General features: G+C 36.9%; 1 protein-coding gene across 1 annotated transcript in view; it reads left to right on the top strand.

The window, feature by feature from the left end:
• Nucleotides 1-14,634, top strand: part of LOC114660236 (leucine--tRNA ligase, cytoplasmic-like) — a 73,542-nt gene continuing 58,908 nt past the window's right edge. Inside the window, exons 1-5 of the mRNA XM_028812791.2 lie at nt 1-141; nt 858-979; nt 4,869-4,956; nt 13,111-13,191; nt 13,506-13,643. Coding sequence (XP_028668624.1) covers nt 136-141; nt 858-979; nt 4,869-4,956; nt 13,111-13,191; nt 13,506-13,643 — 435 coding nt within the window. The 5' untranslated portion in view covers nt 1-135. The remainder of the gene's footprint in view (nt 142-857; nt 980-4,868; nt 4,957-13,110; nt 13,192-13,505; nt 13,644-14,634) is intronic.

Raw genomic sequence — 14,634 nt, 5'->3', positions numbered from 1 at the left:
GCTAATTGTTTACGTTAATGATTGCATCATCAATGTGCGCTCTGGAAGCCGGTCTCTTCGACATCGTGTAACCCACGCCTTTTAAACTTTTACATCTAATTTCTCAAGAGAAGCCAACACGTTCATCTTTTTACAATGACAGTAAGTTATAGAGTTGCTAAGTTCTGTTTTTTATGTTATTTTCAAATCTGATGTTGCTTACTTTATTTTTCGTAATGTACACTGGCGATGAGAACTCTACTGTAAGTTAATAAACGGCTTGCGATGTTAATTTCCAGTTTGATTAAATTAATTATATTTCGGTTTGACAGTAAAGAGTTTGGTTTATTTAATTTTAATATTATTTTTTGATTAGTGCAGTTGTCATAAGTATAGTGTCTATACAATTACTTCGTTTGAAGTACATTCATGCAAAAAAAAAAAAAAATATTTTGAATGTGATGTTAATCAGTACGGTGTGTATTGTTTATTTATTTATTGTGATGCTTGCAAATTATCATTCTCCGTGACAAATGGAAAATAAAAATAGGTCAAGCTAGGTACAGCTGGTATAATGTTGGTTGCGAAATTATTAATATTTTTGAACCAAGTTAGTACAGAAGTCAGATATTTCTTAAAAAATAACAATGTAGAGAACTGTGCATTACTGGTATTTTTAATAAGGAAGAAAAAAGTTGTATATATTTCAATATAAGCAAAGTAAATTAAAGCATTATGGAAATGTTGAAAAGCAAAGGTTTAATTTTGCAAGTAAAATTACGAGAGTTTTAATATGAAACTGCTTTTGGAATAATTATATCACAGGGAAAATGCCTCGATTTAAATTTTTTAAGTTTATTCTTGTTTTATTTCCTTAGGAAAGAAAAGGAACAGCAAAGGTTGATTTCTTAAAAAAGATTGAGGGAGACGTGCAACAGAAATGGGATAACGAAAAAGTGTTTGAAGTAGATGCGCCAGACTCTTTCAAAGAAAATGATATGTAAGTGAATGTGAAATAATCGGAATGAATTTCATATAAACCGTGAACTAATGTGTTTATTATGAATAAGTAAAGAATTTATAATTACCTAACAGTTTTATTATTTAAAAGTAACATTTCAGTATATTAGGCTGTGTGGTGTAGTGGTTAAGTCTTTAACCTTCTAACCCTGAGATTGGGGATTCAAATCCCACAATCAATATTGTGTGACAATGAGCAGGTTACTTCATCTGCCTGTGCACCAACTGGAAAACAAAAGAAATGTAACCGATTGTATCTTTCAAGTGTTGTAAATTGCCTGGATGAAGGTGTCGGCCAACAAATAAGTAATAATAACTGATTCTGAATATTTCTGTTTGAGCCATGCATAGAATGGTAATAGTACATTCTTTGAAGAACGTGTGACACAGAAGCATTACATCAAGTACAAAGAATGAATGAAAAGTTTAAATCCTTTGATTGACTTGAACAGGTAATGTTAAGAATAAATAATTCAGAAATGCAAACCTAAAATAAAATACACTGTTTATATGCAGGTGAGTGTGTGTGTATATATATATATATATATATATATATATATATATTCATGGCATTCTTAGTCTGAATCACAATCTGATTGTATGGGTGGTTACCTGCCAGGTAACGCTTGTGGTTGGTCAGCAAGTCGGCTAACATCCGCCACGGTGCCCTCTTTTCAGTTGCGAGAAGCAGATCATAGAATGGTTGAAATAGTTTTACTGTCAAATAATGCAAAGAGTACGCGACACGTGTTTCGCCCTAATTCTGGGCTCATCAGGCGTACACATTCACTGCATCCCCTCTCGGGAATCGAACCTCGAACGTCAGCGTCAGAGGCGAAGCCCCTAATGTTGCGCTACAGCGTGTGGTTCTTTTATTTGACAGTATGTCTTGCTTCTCGCAACTGAAAAGTGGACACCGTAAGCCTGATGAGCCCAGAATTAGGGCGAAACACGTGTCGCGTACTCTTTGCATTATTTGACAGTAAAACTGTTTCAACCATATATATATATATATACACACACATACCAGTGAATACACTTGACTTGAGCATTCCTAGTTTTCATACTCCTTCCCTGTGCATTTAGCATTTGTTTGCTCAGAGGTTGATTCGCTTGCTGCTTCCTGAGCAGCTCTTCTTTTCTCCACCCTAGCGGCCCACTTCTTGTCTTCCTTCATCGACATCTATTTGTGTTAAAACTGATTAAGTCAGTGTTTGAGTTGCGATTACTTAGTACATTTAGCTTAATTTTTCACTTAAGCTGGCACTTGAGGCAGATTGAAGACTTCAGAATGATTTAAGATATGAAGTGGTAGGGGAAGTGACGGCGAAGGTGGTAGGGATAAGAACGGTTCAGCGGCCCTGCTGGCCACTGCCGAAAGTTGATTCTACAATAAAATAAAAATAAAAAGAGGAATAAACTTGGAGGTCAATCATTACCACAAAAGTGGATAGTAGCGTAGTATATGTGTACCTAATTTCAGGTCATTTGGTCAAACGGTTTGTGAGCTACAGGTGACTTTAAAATCCTGGACAGACAAACGGACAGCCACGGTAGTGTATTATATAAGAAGAATATATATATTTATTGAAAAGGGCATTGTGTGATTCTATAAAATTCTATGAAATGTGACTTTTAAACTGGAAGTATGTTTAAAAAAATGTTTATAAATACTGTGGCAGCATGTTTGTACATGACAAGCATATTTTTATGGATTTGTTGTGCTTACATTTAAAGGCACTTAATTACAATTGTGTGCCATGCACTTAAAGTGTTTTCGCTACATTACTGTAGTGGTCAGGGGGTAAATATTTCAAATTTGTAATAATGTCAATCTAACAAAAAAAAAAGGTCAAATCAAACAACTGAATACCTATACTTCTTGCCATTCCCTCAATCATGGCATCTGTAATTTATAGTACCACCTGTTAAAAAATTGTTTTGCTCAATTATCTATTTATGCCACACATTATTTTGGGAAATGTCATTGTCCACAGTTGCACATTGCAAAGTGGACATTATCTTTCATTGTCTTGCAGTTTGGACATCATCCTTAGTGCACTTTCTTATGTTTCTTTTTTTGGAATATTGATTTTAAAAATAAGATTGTAGAAATAGTAGTATTGTCACATATACAGAGTACAGAATAATTCTTACTTGCTTTTACGACTAACATGCAACATGTCACCACTCTCTGGCTCCATGGTCAACAAAAATATTTAAAATATATAAATTTATCAATAAAACATTTTGTAATATTCTTTTTTGAATGCAATTAAAGTGAATGTTGGCAGTCTGTTTATTATAGTGTATTTGTTGTGCAATTATTCTTTTAAAAAATGAAGGAACATTTTGTGTTCCACTTAGTGTGGCGTTAGTGTGTTCACTTTAAGCAGAATAAACTGTGTGCTTAGATATGTTTTTTTTCAAGTTCAAGGGATTCTATTGTTAAAATTAAGTTATTTATATCTGTTAGTTTGAATGTAAAGAAACCTTGTTTATGTTTTAAAACTTAAGATAATTTTTAAGAAAATGTGAGTAAAGTATTGTTTTTGTGTCCTTCTGAATTACAGTTGTGAAATTTGACTTTCAGTATCTCATGTTTTATAGATGTGTAAGACTTTACAAAACATTTATTTTAGAATGTTGTTAAATGTATTTTTCTACTTTAGCATTTTTTGATTACTTTACAACAAATGTATATAACAGCTATCCTGATTGTTATTTCTTTGTTCTGGATTGGTTGTGTTCAACTGAAATATTGAGAAATTCAAACCACATACTGTATGTTGTTTAAAATTATTTTCTTTATTTGAAACATCTCGGTATTTGATTCCTCTGCGCTCAGTTACTGATTATAACTCTTAAAACATCAGTCTCTCTGTTCTACGATGTCCTAGCATCATTTTTTTTAAAGAATTGTTTTAGAAATTTTGATGAAGTTAAGAAAAGCTGATAATGTTACAGTGGAAAACTGTCAGGTTATTCAAACTGTAAACATGAGCAAAAATAAGTTGATGAAAAATTAATATGTTAGTTTAAGTACAACTTTACTAAAAAAGTGAATATAAAAACAACAGATAAGAAAGCAGGAAAGTGTCACTCATCTCACTTTCAGGATTAGTAAGATGTTTAGTTAAATTTATGACAACATACTTTATGCAGTTTATTATTTCTGTCTAATAGATCATTTTCAATTGGGGAAATATAACTAAATAACTTCTGATGTATACTTTAGGCACATTACGTTTAGATGATTTATTTTCTTACATTATTTAAAAACAAAATCGGGAATTTAATATTACATTTTCTTTGAATGAAGGGTTCAATTCTGGTATCTTACGTTGTTGTGTGCTACTTGGAACAGTTACACATACTATACTGTAATTGCCTTGTCAAGTTTCACTCTTTTCTGAAAAATGCAGAGATTACTTTTAAAGTGGGATGAGGTTTATTTGTTTATTTTTCACCTGGTGTACTGTTTTCTGTGTAACAGTGAATTGAAACCATTGTGTGTATATGATCAAATTGGTCATGAAACTATCAAATAGTTAAAAATAAATTAAAATCATTCCATGTTAAGTTGTTTTTTCTTTTTTCTTCCAGTTGTTAACTCTATTTTTGAAAAACTGTTCTAAAGTTTATTAGTAATATAGTCAACTTCAAAGCTTCAGTCATTTTTGTATTTGCACTAAACCAATTCAGACAGTTTACAGCAGATCAAGTGCTGCTTTTTTAGAACTGCAAAATTTGTTTTATTAAACCTTGATTTTTAAACTGTATCTGTTTCAACAAACCACTTTCAATCATAAATTTAAAATATATCCCTGATACACAAAGTGTCTTTGTTTATCTCCTTTCTATCACAGTAAGAATAAGTTCTTGGTCACATTTCCATATCCCTATATGAATGGTCGGCTACATCTTGGACATACCTTCTCTCTTTCAAAGTGTGAGGTACATAGTAAACTTAATGACTAATTAATGTACTTTCTCATAATAAATGATTTTTTGAGCATGTTTATTTTTATTGAAGCTTAGATTTCTTTTTAATAAATATTATTTTTTCCATCCACCTTGAAAATGTGATGTTAAGCATTACAAATTTTGACAAATTTCCTTATGTAGAAAATTAGTTGTATATTGTTTTTCCTGACATAATTTTTAAATCTTCTTTTATAGCTGCATTATCTTATTATGACATCTTGTACAAGTTTCAGAATGTAGAAAAGCATATCCTGAGCACTAAGCTGGTAAAGTTTGAGTTCATTACTGTACTGTTAGCAGAAAAAAAAGTTATTTAAAGTTTAAGTCTATATGTGTGTGTGTGTGTGTATATTTGACTAGAGCTTTCGTAGTTTTCATACTGTTTCTCTGTACGTTTAGCATCCATTAACTCGGAGGTTGATGCGCTTGCTACTTCCTGAGTAGCTCTTCTTTTCTCCACCCTAGTGGCCCGCTCCTTCTTTTCTTTCATCGGCATCTTTTCATGTTAAAACTGATTAATTCAGTTTTTGTGTTGTAATTACTTAGTACGTTTTCTTAATTTTTCACATAAGCTGGTACTTAAGTGTTCAATATGCCTCAAGAATGATTTAAGATATGAAGAGGTAATGGGAAGTGACGGTGAAGGTGATAGGGAATGAGAACGGCATCTGCACTCATGTGCCGCATGGCCACCCTGCTGACCGCTGCCGAGAGTTGATTTTACAATAAAATAAAAAGAGTAATAAAAATCATCACCCCAAAAGCGGATAGTAGACGTCACATAGTATACTGTATGTGTACCAAATTCTAGGTCAATAGGTGAAACAGTTTGTGAGCTACAGGTGATTTAAAATCCTGGAGAGACAAACGAACAGCCACGGTAGTGTATTATATAAGAAGATATACAGTAATTATATATATATATATATATATATATATATATATATATATGTAATAGAGATATAGTACTGTGCAAAAGCTTTAGGCAGGTGTGAAAAAATGCTGTAAACAAAGAATGCTTTCAGAAATATAAATAATGATTGTTTATTGTTATCAATTTACAAAATGCAAAGTGAGTGAACAAAAGAAAAAATCTAAATCAAATCAATATTTGGTGTTACTACCTTTTGCCTTCAAACCAGCATCAATTCTTATAGGTACACTTGCACAAAGTCAGGGATTTTGTAGGATTATAGTCGGGTGTATGATCAACCAATTATATCAAACAGGTGCTAATGATCATCAATGTCACACGTAGGTTGAAACACAGTCATTAACTGAAACAGAAACAGCTGTGTAGGAGGCTTAAAACTGGGTGTGGAACAGCCAGACTCTGCTACCAAGGCGAGGTTGTGGAAGACAGTTTCATGTCATGGCAAGATTGAGCACACAAGGTAGTTACAGTAATCCCTCCTCCAACACGGGGGTTGCGTTCCAGAACCCCCCGCGAAAGGTGAAAATCCGCGAAGTAGAAACCATATGTTTATATGGTTATTTTTATATTGTCATGCTTGGGTCACAGATTTGCACAGAAACACAGGAGGTTGTAGAGAGACAGGAGCTTTATTCAAACACTGCAAACAAACATTTGTCTCTTTTTCAAAAGTTTAAACTGTGCTCCATGACAAGACAGAGATGACAGTTTCGTCTCACAATTAAAAGAATGCAAACGTATCTTCCTCTTCAAAGGAGTGCGCGTCAGGAGCACAAAATGTCAGAGAGAGAGACAGAAAAAAGCAAACAAATCAGTGGGGCTGTTTGGCTTTTAAGTATGCAAAGCACCGCGGCACAAAGCTGTTGAAGGCGGCAGCTCACACCCCCTCCGTCAGGAGCAGAGAAAGAGAGAGAGAAGAGAGACAGAGAAAAACAAACAATCAAAAATCAATACGTGCCCTTCGAGCTTTTAAGTATGCGAAGCATGTCGCTTCACGAAGCAGCTGCACAGAAGGTAGCAACATGAAGATAATCTTTCAGCATTTTTAGACGAGCGTCCGTATCGTCTAGGTGTGCAAACAGCCCCCCTGCTCAATCCCCCTACGTCAGGATCAGAGAATGTCAGCGCAAGAGAGAGAGAGAGAAAAGTAAGTTGGGTAGCTTCTCAGCCATCTGCCAATAGCGTCCCTTGTATGAAATCAACTGGGCAAACCAACCAAGGAAGCATGTACCAGAAATTAAAAGACCCATTGTCCGCAGAAATCCGCGAACCAGCAAAAAATCAGCGATATATATTTAAATATGCTTACATATAAAATCCGCGATAGAGTGAAGCCGCGAAAGGCGAAGCACGATATAGCGAGGGATTACTGTATACTGCATCAGCAAGGTCTCTCCCAGACAAAGATTTCAAAGCAGACTGGGGTTTCAAGATGTGCTGTTCAAGCTCTTTTGAAGAAGCACAAAGAAACGGGCAACATTGAGGATCGTAGACGCAGTGGTTGGCCAAGGAAACTTAGTGCAGCAGATGAAAGACACATCAAGCATATTACCCTTCGAAATTGGAAGATGTCCAGCAGTGCCATCAGCTCAGAACTGGCAGAAACCAGTGGGACCCAGGTACACCCATCTACTGTCCGGAGAATTCTGGCCAGAAGTGGTCTTCATGGAAGAGTTGCAGCCAAAAAGCCATACCTGCGACGTGAAAACAAGGCCAAGTGACTCAAGTATGCACGAAAACATAGGAACTGGGGTGCAGAAAAATGGCAGCAGGTGCTCTGTACTGAGGAGTCAAAGTTTGAAATATTTGGCTGTAGCAGAAGGCAGTTTGTTCGTCGAAGGGCTGGAGAGCGGTACAATAATGAGTGTCTGCAGGCAACAGTGAAGCATGGTGGAGGTTCCTTGAACGTTTGGGGTTGCATTTCTACAAATGGAGTTGGAGATTTGGTCAGGATTAATGGTGTTCTCAATGCTGAGAAATACAGGCAGATACTTATTCATCATGCAATACCATCAGGGAGGTGTATGATTGGCCCCAAATTTATTCTGCAGCATGACAACGACCCCAAACATACAGCCAAAGTCATTAAGAACTCTCTTCAGCATAAAGAACAACAAGAAGTCCTGAAAGTAATGCTATGGCCCCCACAGAGCCCTGATCTCAACATCATCGAGTGTGTCTGGGATTACATGAAGAGACAGAAGGATGTGAGGAAGCTACATCCACAGAAGATCTGTGGTTAGTTCTCCAAGATGTTTGGATCAACCTACCAGCCGAGTTCCTTCAAAAACTGTGTGCAAATGTACCTAGAAGAATTGATGCTGTTTTGAAGGCAAAGGGTGGTCACACCAAATATTGATTTGATTTAGATTTCTCTTTTGTTCATTCACTGCATTTTGCTGATTGATGAAAATAAATGATTAACACTTCCGTTTTTGAAAGCATTCTTTGTTTACAACATTTTTTCACACCTGCCTAAAACTTTTGCACAATACTGTACAGTGATCCCTCGCTATATCGTGCTTCGCCTTTCGCGGCTTCACTCTATCGCGGATTTTATATGTAAGCATATTTAAATATATATCGCGGATTTTTTGCTGGTTCGCGGATTTCTGCGGACAATGGGTCTTTTAATTTCTGGTACATGCTTCCTCAGTTGGTTTGCCCAGTTGATTTCATACAAGGGACGCTATTGGCAGATGGCTGAGAAGCTACCCAACTTACTTTTCTCTTTCTCTCTCTTGCGCTTTCTCTGATCCTGACGTAGGGGGTGTGAGCAGGGGGGCTGTTCGCACACCTAGACGATACGGACGCTCGTCTAAAAATGCTGAAAGATTATCTTCACGTTGCTACCTTCTGTGCAGCTGCTTCGTGAAGCGACATGCTGCACGGTGCTTCGCATACTTAAAAGCTCGAAGGGCACGTATTGATTTTTGCATGTTTGTTTTTCTCTGTCTCTCTCTCTCTCCCTGCTCCTGACGGAGGGGGTGTGAGCTGCCGCCTTCAACAGCTTTGTGCCGCGGTGCGTCGCATACTTAAAAGCCAAACAGCCCTATTGATTTGTTTGCTAGAGATTATTTTCTCTATCTATGTGACATTCTGTGCTCCTGACACGCACTCCTCTGAAGAGGAAGATATGTTTGCATTCTTTTAATTGTGAGACAGAACTGTCATCTCTGTCTTGTCATGGAGCACAGTTTAAACTTTTGAAAAAGAGACAAATGTTTGTTTGCAGTGTTTGAATAACGTTCCTGTCTCTCTACAACCTCCTGTGTTTCTGCGCAAATCTGTGACCCAAGCATGACAATATAAAAATAACCATATAAACATATGGTTTCTGCTTCGCGGATTTTCTTATTTTGCGGGTGGCTCTGGAACGCAACCCCTGCGATGGAGGAGGGATTACTGTATATATTTATTTATTTGTTTATTTTATATAGATATATATAAACTGCTCTGGACCAGGGCATCACTGAGCTCCTGGACAGTCTGAGGTGCAACCTAGCAGCATTGCATGAACCGAAACATAATGTCTCAGAGGCATTCTATTTGATTTAGGTCAGGCGAGCATGGGAGCCAGTCAGTGGTATCAATTCCTTCATGCATCAGGAACTGCCTGCATCCTCTCGCCACAGGAAGCCATGACCCACTGCACCAGCATAGGGTCTGACAGTGGGTCCAAGGGTTTCATCCGATACCTAATGGGAGTCAAGGTGCTGTTGTCTAGCCTGTAGAGGTCTGTGCGTCCCTCCATGGATATGCCTGACCACCACCAAACTGGTGATGCTAAATGATGTTACAGGCAGCATAATGTCCTCAACGGCTTCTCTAGACCCTTTCATGTCTGTCATATGTGCTCAGGGTGAACCTGCTCTCATCTGTGAAAACCACAGGGCGCCAGTGGTGGACCTGCCAATTCTGGTATTCTATGGCAAATGCCAATCGAGCTCCACAGTGCCAGACAGTGAGCACAGGGCCCACTATAGAGGATGTTGGGCCCTCAGGCCACCCTCATGTAGTCTGTTTCTGATTGTCTGGTCAGATTCACACCAGTGGCCTGCTGGAGATCATTTTGTAAGGCTCTGACAGTGCTCATCCTGTTCCTCTTTGCCCAAAGGAGCAGATAGCGGTTCTGCTGATGGGTTAAGGACCTTCTACGGCCCTGTCCAGCTCTCCTAGAGTAACTGCCTGTCTCCTGGAATCTCTTCCATGCCCTTGAGACTGTGCTGGGAGACACAGCAAACCTTCTAGCAATGGCACGTATTGATGTGCCAACCTGGAGAAGTTGGACTACCTGTGCAACCTGTGTAGGCTCCAGGTATCGCCTCATGCTATCAGTAGTGACACTGACCGTAGCCAAATGCAAAACTAGTGAAAAAACAGTCAGAAAAGATGAGGAGGGAAAAATGTCAGTGGCCTCCATTTGTTAAACTATTCCTGTTTTGGGGGTCGTCTCATTGTTGCCTCTCTAGTGCACCTGTTGTTAATTTCATTAACACCAAAGCGGCTGAAACTGATTAACAAGCCCCTCTGCTACTTAACTGACCAGGGGCCTCATGTATAAATGGTGCGTACGCACAGAAATGTTGCGTACGAACCTTTCCACGCTCAAATCGCGATGTATAAAACCTAAACTTGGCGTAAAGCCACGCACATTTCCACGGTAACTCATACCTTGGCGTACGCAATTTCTCCGCTCGGTTTTGCAGACTGGCAGCACCCAGCGTCAAAGCAGTGCTACTGTTCCTGTGTGGTTACCCTTTCTTAGATCCACATCCACGGCGGCGGCTTTATCAAATACACTGAAATTAACCGCGTATCGTTCATAAATTTAATGCATCTGATTGTAATTAACCTGTAACAATATAATGGTCCACAGAATGGTCAAACTACTGTTCCTGTGTGCTCATCCTTTCTTTCTTAGCTCCACATTCCTGACGCGGCTTTATAAATACACTGCAATTAACTGCATATTGTTTATTAGTGTAATGCATCTGATTGTAATTAACCTGTAGCAATATAATGGTCCAGGGAATAGCCATAGTATTCCCAATACCATAACTGCTTTAGCGTTGTTACACTCACTGCATCTTGTTCTTCTTTTTGCTGCTCCCGTTAAGGGTTGCCACTGCGGATCATCTTTTTCCATATTACTCTCACTGCACCACTCGGAGTATTTATATCACTGTATCTGAGTGTGAATCACAGCAGCAGATGATCGGAAAGAGAATTATCGGTATACAGTTTCAAGTACACCCTACCTCAACCACGGCAAAAAGCGTCAAAGCCTTTCCTGTACGGACCTCGCGTTTCAGAAACAGTTTCATCCCAAGAACTATAAACGCACTCAATCAGTCCATCAAGTGCTCCTTGTAGAACTGTTTGGACTTATAAGTACAATCACCTCACTGTAAACTTACACTACAGTTATAATATTGCACAACCTGCGCTACTTTATAAAGCGCATATGATGACAATATCATTTTTAAGATGAAATGCAGCAAAATATGTTGCTTATAGTATACAGATAAAACTTTAACTTCATTTAAATAATCTGTATTGTTAATAATTAAACATGTGAGGACATGGTGCCGCAGCGTATAGCTAGTTCAAGGATAGCTCCTGCCTTGCGCTGTATTCTTGCTGGTGCTGACGCGACACTGGAAGGATAGACGAATAGAATAATTAAACATGTACTACGAAGATATTTCAATGTTCCTTAAAAGTTTTGAAGAATCGGCGTTCTAAGCTTACAAATGGCTTAATGTCTATTACAGAGCTGATTGTGTGGCGATTGGACAAAGAAAAGTATGGACAGGAATTGGAGGTTAGTACGTTTGAAAGAGACAGTACTTCTGTAATAAATTATTTCATCGAAGGTCGCACATGGTGCAGCAAGCCTCTTGCGTGAGATATGAACAATCACTGCGCCACCGTGTTCCCATGTTTAATAACATGCTTTCATTCCTATCATCATGAAAATGATATCACGTATACATCTTAGTATTTTAATTATTCAGAGAGCTGTAATATCTCGAATGTAATGCATTCTGTGTCCTGTCGGAGAAAGAACGGAAGCACGTAGTGATTCACACACACAGAGCACATAGAAGATCAAACACAGAACAAAGCATTTAACGTGCTACTTGAGAAACTAGTAAAATAAACGATTTTAAGATGAAGTTTATGATGTTCTACTTTAATGGCAAAATAAACTACGTGATTAAAGTGGAAATTTCGAGATTCAAGTTGACATTTCGTGCTTTTTTCCCCACTGTGTGCCTATGTTTTTTGTTTGTACCCTAATACGCTTTCATATGACACTCAGACGGTGGGCTACGACTTGCCTTTTCACGGCGACTTTGATATGTGATTTCTTTTTTATTTCGGGCACTGCGACTTTGTGAATTTGATCTGTCACTCGATTAACTTTCTTTTGTTGATTATACCACTGTTTAAACCAACAAATAGTAAGTTTTTCCTTTGCCTCCACTTGGTATTCGCTGAAATTCTTATATTTTCCCCTGTGCTTTTCCCATTGTCTTTTCACAGAAGGCTATTTATATTGATTTGCATATTCAAAGAGGCGTAATTCTGTGAGGAGTTGGGGCGGGACAGAAGGCGCGTGCACGTGCGTTACTTTTCACGCTGATCGGGATTTATGTAGTGGAAGAACGTGAAAGTATGCGTGCGCACAGATTCCTGCATCTGGATTTTTCTGTGCGTACGCACAATCCCGCTTTTGTGCTTACGCCATGTTATAGTGTGAGTTCTACTCATGGCGTTATACATGAGGCCCCAGATCAGTATCCAAGACGTTTCAGTGACTTGATGCTATACTCTGATTAAAAAGTGTTCCTTTAATTTTATATATATATATATATATATATATATATATATATATATATATATATATATATATATATATATATATATAAAACACATGGAGACAGAGAATTTTTATAATGTTTTGTTGTTGCAAATACTATTTCATGTTCTTTATGTACTACTTGTGAAGCAGAGAAGTAAAATAGTTTAAAACTTATTTTTTTTTATTATGAATCATTTACAGTGTGTGATTTGTTTGTTGTAGATTAATTAAATTGTGACAAAATCTATATCCTTTGCAAAAATATGAACCCTTTTCCTGTTTTGTGACAGTTTTTGATAGTTTGAAAATTTCTTTGCAGTTTGCTGTAGGATTTCAGCGATTAAAAGGGAAACGTTGCCTCTTTCCTTTTGGCCTTCATTGTACTGGAATGCCAATTAAAGTGAGTAAAATTGCTTTTTTTTATGTGTAGGAATGGCAAAAGGAAAGCAAAAGCACAGTTTTGTAGAACATGGTCTTTGAGTTTGTCATAACATTAAACATGTTTTTACCTGTGATGATTTGTCTGTCTGCATTGAATTACAGTAATGTGTTAACTGGAAGAAATTCTCTGTAAGTGAGTAAAGTATCATCAGTCCTCTTCTTCATGTTTTATGCATTGTATTGTGTTCAGTTTGACAAAATATAGGCTACAAATTAATATGATAAATAGAAATTGAATTAGTTCCTTAAATTTAAAAAAGTTATTTTTCACAGGCTTGTGCAGATAAACTGAAGAGAGAACATGAGGTTTATGGATACCCACCTCAATTTCCAGATGAGGATGAAGAAGAAGTCCCAGTTACAAAGCAAGGGGATGAGATTATTATAAAAGACAAAGCCAAAGGAAAAAAGGTTACTTTTTCCCTTTGCCAGATTCTTTCTTTTGTCCTATCTCATTCTGTTTTTCTTTGACTGTTTGACACTGATTAGGCTTATGGTTAAGATTATCGGGATCTGTGCAGTTTTGAGAATTACAGGATATTTTGTGTATATCTGTGCATTTTGCGTTTTACATAAAACTTAAGAAAGATAACATTGTGGCAAAAATGCCATTGGGACAGGAAAGCTCTAAATTAATAAAAATAAGTGTAGAACTGAAATTAGTACTTTTTTAATGACTGTGAAATGTAGCCCTGTTTAAATAAGTGAATAATTTCTTTCCTCTGTATGTGGTATAGATTCTTGTTCATATGTTGCCTGGTGTGCTTGTGAGTTTAAAGCAAAAACAGAAAAAACTACTTTTGGCTGCGCATATTTTTTTTTTCTTTTCTACTTTTTAACTACATCTAACTAAGCAGATCAAATACCCCATCCTCTCCCCATTTACAGTATATATCAGAGAATGAAAAAATAAAGCAGTTGCATTGCATTGCATGTGATCTCTTCTTAAATACATTTTGCTTAGCCTGAGTTGAGAAGTATGTGGACTATGTATAATTGAGAATCTTTTTTTGTGTGTATGTATGTATGTATATGTATATATATATAATATATATAATAAAATGGTGGTACAAATTGTGAGTAAAAGTTTGGGAACTTTGCTAGGTTTCCTTTATCAGTGTGTATGACCTGTGTAACTTATAAAAATGTGTTTGTGAAGGTTATATTCAAAGCATGCAAACATTTTGTCAGTTGACAAATCTTTAGCAGTCCCAATACCAAGTGTATTTGATATGTTGGATATTGTACAATTAAGACAGCCACATCTCAAATCAGTAAGTCCTTATACTTCATATACAATGTTTTACATGAAAACAGAAGAATGTAATTTACTACTTAAAGCACTGTAACGAGAATTCTTTTTTTATTTCATATAATACTCATCAGCCAATTCATCCAGAGA

This window comes from Erpetoichthys calabaricus, chromosome 11 (genome assembly GCF_900747795.2).
Source record: "Erpetoichthys calabaricus chromosome 11, fErpCal1.3, whole genome shotgun sequence".
Lineage (NCBI taxonomy): Eukaryota > Metazoa > Chordata > Cladistia > Polypteriformes > Polypteridae > Erpetoichthys > Erpetoichthys calabaricus.
Note: the sequence above shows the minus strand (reverse complement) of the source record. Positions and strands in the feature narration are given on the sequence as shown.